Source organism: Toxotes jaculatrix, chromosome 7 (assembly GCF_017976425.1).
Source record: "Toxotes jaculatrix isolate fToxJac2 chromosome 7, fToxJac2.pri, whole genome shotgun sequence".
In the NCBI taxonomy this organism is placed as follows: domain Eukaryota; kingdom Metazoa; phylum Chordata; class Actinopteri; family Toxotidae; genus Toxotes; species Toxotes jaculatrix.
Genome location: NC_054400.1, coordinates 8,792,592 through 8,799,010, shown reverse-complemented (window position 1 = coordinate 8,799,010; position 6,419 = coordinate 8,792,592). Strand labels below are relative to the sequence as shown.

The window sequence follows — 6,419 nt, the reverse complement described above, 5'->3', positions numbered from 1 at the left end:
TTGCTGTCAACTGTATTGCTTACTTCAGTATTGAATAAATGAGTTTGCAACCATAACTTGTTTTCAGTATTTAGAAATGTGAACTGATGAAGGTTGAAATGACAACAATAATGTCAATGATGGCAGGATTGACCCCTCTGATTCACCTCTTTTCCTGATACACTCCAGCAGTTTTTCTGACTAACTTGTTTTTCTAATGACCTCTCTGACACAGAAAGGCATTGGTTGCAGCTACAATGAGTGCATTGTCCAGGATAACCTACATGTCAAGCCTGACTTGCCAGCAACTGCCTGCCAGGGTACCCGCAACTCTTTCTCAGTCCATTCAGCAGTGATGTGTTGTGATATCTTCTCTATTTAGCAGTGACTGGTTCCTGTCTACCAATCACATTCATGTGCATGCTGGTTAGATTTTTTTTTAAAACAGGGACATATATAAAAAAAGAAATCAGTGTTGTTAGCTGGCTTTTCCTGTTATTAAAGACAAAGACCCTTATAAATGCATCATTATGGGTCACACCAAATATCATTATTATCATCACTCAGTGCTGTCCTGTACTTGTTGATGGAAGGGATAGTGTTCTGTCAGGAGCCTTAAGAGAATGTAACTCCTGTTAACATTTCCATTTGTTTAATTTGATGTAACAAGGGCTGGGGGAACCTCCCACCCCCCCGTCCCTCCGCACTTTCTCTCCTTCCCTCCCTTTCATTATCACTGCATGTCCAGGGCTCCTGGACGTCTCAGTGTCTGACTTTTAGAGAAAACAGAGCCACTCACATGTGTCATATAGACAGAGTCATACTCGTAGACTTGCCTCCAAAACCTCCTGAGTATTAAGGATTAAATTAGCACCTTAATGTCGGACCTTTTCCATCTGTCGCAAGAAAAAGCATGCTGGATACATTCTAGGTACACTAGATGAGGATTTGGGATTTCCCTCCCGATCGAATTGAAAAGAAAAAATCCAAAAACTTTTACTCCTGGCTCAAACGGGAATTAAATCAAAAAGAAGACTTTCAGGACCCAACTTGGTGTACTGAAAAGATTTTTTTTTTCCTTTACCAAGAATGTGATTTTTCACATTTTATGTTGGTAATCTTGCAAATTTTCCATTTTGTCTGGATCACAGCTCCGCTCACTGGATCTGACTCTGTGGCTGTGTTACAGAGTTAAAAGGGTACAGGTTCTCACAAGGAATTATTGTTCATGCAGGAAGGCTTTCATTACAGTTTATTTTTGAATTGGTAGACTATTTTTGACTTTGGCTGCAGGTCACAGTGTGCTACTCTAATAGCAACATGGGAATTGTATTTTGGACATTTTCTCTTCTGGCTCTTCCACTACTGCAGTCTGCCAAGATCCTGACTGTCTGTCTAATTGGTGAGTAGTGGAGCAGTGATTGTCAAAGTGCCCTTTACTAGTAGTAATAGAGATATTCATTGTAAATATTCTTTCAGATATATGAGAAGAATACGCATCTCATTGCCGGGCTAGGGAATCAGTAAAGTACAGAAATAGGTACAGATTTTTAAAAGAGTTCTTAGAGGAAATTTGCTACAGTTTGTGTAAATTCTTATAGTATATTGAAAAACGTAAGCCACATGTTCAGATAAAACAGTGATAGCGCAGTTATTCTTAGAGATTTTGTCTCTCTTCTCATATGTTCTCCTCTCATCTTCTAAAGGAGGAAGCCATTACTTGTTATTAGATGAAATTTCTCATAACTTACACCAGCATGGCCATGAGGTCCGCATGCTGTTGCAGCTGGGCAACCCTGTTATTACAGGTATACTGTAAATAGAGTACACACACAAACATGCACGTACAGAAAAACATTTCTCACAACTTTCTCTCTCATTGTTTCTCTGATTTAGTCACTCTAATTTTCATGTAAATCACTTCCTCCCAGGTTTCTCCTATGAAGGCCATGCGGACAGCTACCAGACGAGCACCTGGTCCTTAGGAGAGAAATATGTTCAAGAATACAATAGCTGGTTCCTGGAACAACAAACACAGTTTTTACTGGGAAGGTATCACATTTTTAGGAATCTTGGTTACAGACAATTACTTGTAAGCTCCTTAAATATGTATTTATCTTGAGTCTGCTTTTCTATCAGCATTTTGAGGCTCTTGGATTTATCTTATGATGATGCCCAATTTGTCTCTGTTATACAGTAGGCTAATGAACCTTCTTAGATTAATGTGTCTTTAATTAATTTATCTCTAACAACATTATATCATTTCAGATTTAAATTGATCCTTTCTCAATCCCTTTGCCTCTCTATTTGTCTTTATCTTACTCATGTTCTCGTTTTGCCTTCCGCTCTCTTTCTCTCAGGGATAGCTTTAATAACTTTTTAAACTTCATGGGGCACCTGTCCTATCAATGTGACAAGCTGTTAGGGGACAAAGAAATCATAACTTTCCTGCAGAGGCAACGCTTCGACATCACCATCCTTGACGCTTTTAACCCCTGTTCCTTCATCCTGGCTCGCAGACTTGGTACATCTGCTGTTCATATCACGTTTTTGTCATAATAACTATCATCCTTTAACATTAATATAGTAGTATATTATTTACCAATACATTTCCGCTTACATTATTTGCAGATCACAGATGTATTTAAATGTGCAGATTCAAACCTAAATGTAAATAAATCTATCAACAGCTACAAATCAATCAAAAGCAGCTCAAAACTTCCATGCACTTTCCTCTTGATTTACTCCAGGTATCCACTACATAGCTTTCTATCCTGGCACTCTGAGTGGTCCTCTGTCCATTGCTCTCCCCAGCCCAGTCTCCTCTATCCCAGTCTTCAGCTCCCAGCTGTCCGACCACATGAACCTCTGGGGTCGTACTAAGAACCTCTTTTATTCTTTCCTGGCTCCTGTAGGTAAGAATTGTGATACATGGGGGAGAGGGCACATGCCTTCATTGTGCACTGCACTAGTCAGTGACCCTCCAGACTTATTAATATAATAAATGAGCACATTTTTGGAAATTAGGGATACAAGTTTTTACATTTAAATTCTTCTCTTATCTCATAAGAGTGCTGCTAATGGCTGCTAGTGCTGCCATTAGCACACCATCTTCATACAGTGATCAACACTATATATCACCATTTTTTGGACTCTGTTTCCTCAGCTAATGTCCATTAATAAGAAATTAGTTATAATAATTAAATCTGAAAGACATCCCACAAATATTGCGCTTACAACGCTGGTGCTTTTTGATTGTGTCAAAGGCCAAGAACTTGTATGGTCAACATTTAGGGAAGTAGCTGAGCGCCACCTTGCGTCAGGCTCACCCCCTGGTGGTCTGGAGGAGTTACACCAAGGAGCTGAACTCTGGGCCTTCAACACTGACTTTTCACTGGAGTTTCCCCAGCCTCTTATGCCCTACACTGTCCTGGTGGGAGGTCTACTGAATAAACCTGCAAAGCCTCTGGAACAGGTCTGTTTCCTTGATACATATATCCAAATAGGTTAGTGAGACTCAATATAACTAGCCTTCAGTCCCTCACTTTATCTTTCACTCACTCCCACTTCCCTCTGAACTTTTACTCCTACCTATGCACATCCATCTCTCTCTTTTTTGCCTCTGCATATTTCCTCTATTGCCCATACCCCAACCATTTTGATCCCTCAGGATCTTGAGTTGTGGATTTCCAGTTTTGGAGAAGCAGGTTTCATAGTCGTGACTCTGGGATCAATGGTCTCTTCAATCTCTGTGGACCCTCTGCTTGTGGAGCTGGTTGCTGGCTTCTCCAGGATCCCTCAGGGAGTCCTCTGGAGGTAAAAGCATGACAATTTATATAGACATAAAAATACAATTTTTAACTTTCTGTGTCACAGAACTCAATTTTTCTTAACACATAAATAGTGGGGAAAAATGCACAGCATTTTTTTAATAGTCATGAAATAAGCAACCCTGATATTTTCAGTAAATGTGAGGATGTTAGGGGTTCTTTGACCTGCAGTGTTTTGCTTGCAGGTATGACCCCAAGCAATGGCCATCTCACCTGGACAGACCTCCTAATGTCAGGCTTGTGGACTGGCTGCCTCTTAATGACCTGCTGGGTAGGAACAGTCTGCGTCTCTCACCCTAACCTTTTGTTACAAACATAAAGGCAGAATATACAGTATATGGTAAACTGTCAAAAAGGCTTGTTCATTGTGTGCATTGTGAACTGTCTGATAGGAGACCAAAACAATGAATTTCAGGATAGATTTGTGTCAGACACTATTCTTCTGTTAACCTCAGGCCACAAAAAAGCACGTCTCTTTGTCACCCATGGTGGACAAAACAGCCTGCTTCAGGCAGTGTATCATGCTGTTCCTGTGCTGGGAATGCCTCTGTTTGGAGACCAATTTGATAATGTGGTAAGGGCTGAAACAAAGGGACTTGGCCTCACCATCAAGCCCACACACATCAACAGGGAAGTGCTCAGCTCTGCTATTCAAACACTCATACAAGACATCAGGTATGTGGATTGATTGCTGGGCAATATTTGTGATGCCAATAGAACACAGAGATGCCCATTCTCTCATTTTCTTACACCCGCCCCCCAATCATTTTTCCTTTTCCAGGTTCAAGTCCTCAGCTCTGTCCCTTAGCAGGATCCACAAATCCCATCCTGTCCCTCCATCCCTTCGACTCATCCAGTGGGTGGAGCACATCCTGCACAGTGGAAGTGGTGCTCATTTAAGGCCAACTTCACTCACTCAACCATGGTACCAGAAATACCTGTTGGACCTGGTGCTTCTTCTCTCCGTGGGGCTTCTTGGACCTGTAGTTCTCTGCTGGACTTTCTGTAGGAACAAGAATAGCTGGGATAAACACAGAAAAATACAATAGCAGCACTAAGTTTTCCCTCACACTTTGGATTTATACCTCAGATCTGTTCTTGTACACCGTACTGTATGAACATTGCAGTATTTTACAACCCTAAAATACTGCAATGTTCAATAAATAAGCCATGCTTGTTGTAACTGATTCATTTAATTCACCCTTCTGTACCTCTAGATTAAATACTTTAAACAAATAAGTACCATAGCAAGCTGGCATGTTGTTGCATGAGACATTTGCTTTGACCAGAGCCAGACTAAATTTGAAAAAATATTACTTTAAAAAGTGTTGTTTTTGTTTGGAATATTTCCTTTAATTACTAAAGGAAAACTACAAAGTACTGCACAACAGAAAAAGGCACAAATGCTTAATTTAACTTAGTGTTTATAAAATGCATTTAAAAACTTTCTTGGATGCTATTAATACTGTTGCTCAAATTAGCTTTCATGTTGAGGACTTTTTGTATGCTGAAGAATTTCCAGTTTCACTTCAGTGGAATATCCCTAATGCCAAGTTTCCTGCCCTCTCCCCTCCCAGCGCCATCATGTCTACCAGGCATCTCATTTGCACTGCAGCGCCACATTGTCCAACACCTCTGTGCTGTTTTGACCTGGCTGAACTGCAAGCGAGTGCTTGACAGTACGCACGCAAATGCACACATACACCCTGACTAAACAATGCTTTTGTGTTGTTGCATGCATCCAAATGGCAGCAAGCCATGCTATGGATGAATGAATGCTGAGATTTTTTTCTGCGCTTTTCTTGTCTGGTTTTGGGTAAATATGTGTAATTTAAGTATGTTGAGTTATACACCTGAATTCTCAAAAGTATGCTCTACCTGCTAAGTTTGTGTATGCATGTGCATGTGTGTGTTTGGGACACCGTTATGGTCTACTGGCTCTTCTGTTATTAACCACCAGCACCACCTGCAAGTCTCAACTCTGACCCCCACACCCTCCTCTGCTGGTTTCCACTGAGTCTCCTTCCCCTTTCTAAACAAGACACAAAAGCGCACAGTAATGTTCACGGTCAGCGCTCAAGCCACTGTTGAGATCAGACCAGGCCTTTGAGGACCCCCTTTCTCTGTTCTGTCCTCCCTCCCACTCCTCACATCTGTGTTGAGGGTTAGATTATAGATTATCAAGGAAATAATGACCAATTAGGACAGCTTGTTCTCTGTCCATTCAGCTGCCCTCTCCTTCATTCCTTCCCTGCATTTCATTTGTCTATTTGTCTGGCAGTTGCAGGTGCCAGTGAGTCTTCCTCTGTCTCGCACGCAATCCAAAACAGACAGGGCAAAGTAGCCAAAGTATGACACAGAGAAAAAAAGAAAAAAAAAGAGCAAATTTTAATGAAGCAGAAGATGAGTACACCAAAGCAAAGTAGAACAAAGCAAACTGATACAAGAGAAGAGAGACAGAAAAAACAAAGCAGAGAGAAACAGAAGACATAAGAAATAGAGATCGGGATAGTGATAAACTGTGTCACCTTTGGTAATTTTAACACTGTAATTGCATTAAAGTTTTTGGTCCAAATTTGAATTGCAATCATCTATACATTTTAGAACCAT

General features: G+C 40.8%; 1 protein-coding gene across 1 annotated transcript; it reads left to right on the top strand.

The window, feature by feature from the left end:
* The first annotated feature begins 1,299 nt into the window (after window positions 1–1,299).
* Window positions 1,300–4,858, top strand: LOC121184851 (UDP-glucuronosyltransferase 3A1-like). The gene is made up of 10 exons (XM_041042750.1): window positions 1,300–1,381; window positions 1,686–1,787; window positions 1,911–2,031; window positions 2,340–2,503; window positions 2,730–2,894; window positions 3,246–3,454; window positions 3,650–3,795; window positions 3,995–4,080; window positions 4,265–4,484; window positions 4,591–4,858. Exons 1-10 carry the CDS (start codon window positions 1,300–1,302, stop codon window positions 4,856–4,858), a joined length of 1,563 nt encoding a protein of 520 aa, XP_040898684.1.
* The last annotated feature ends 1,561 nt before the right edge of the window (window positions 4,859–6,419 follow it).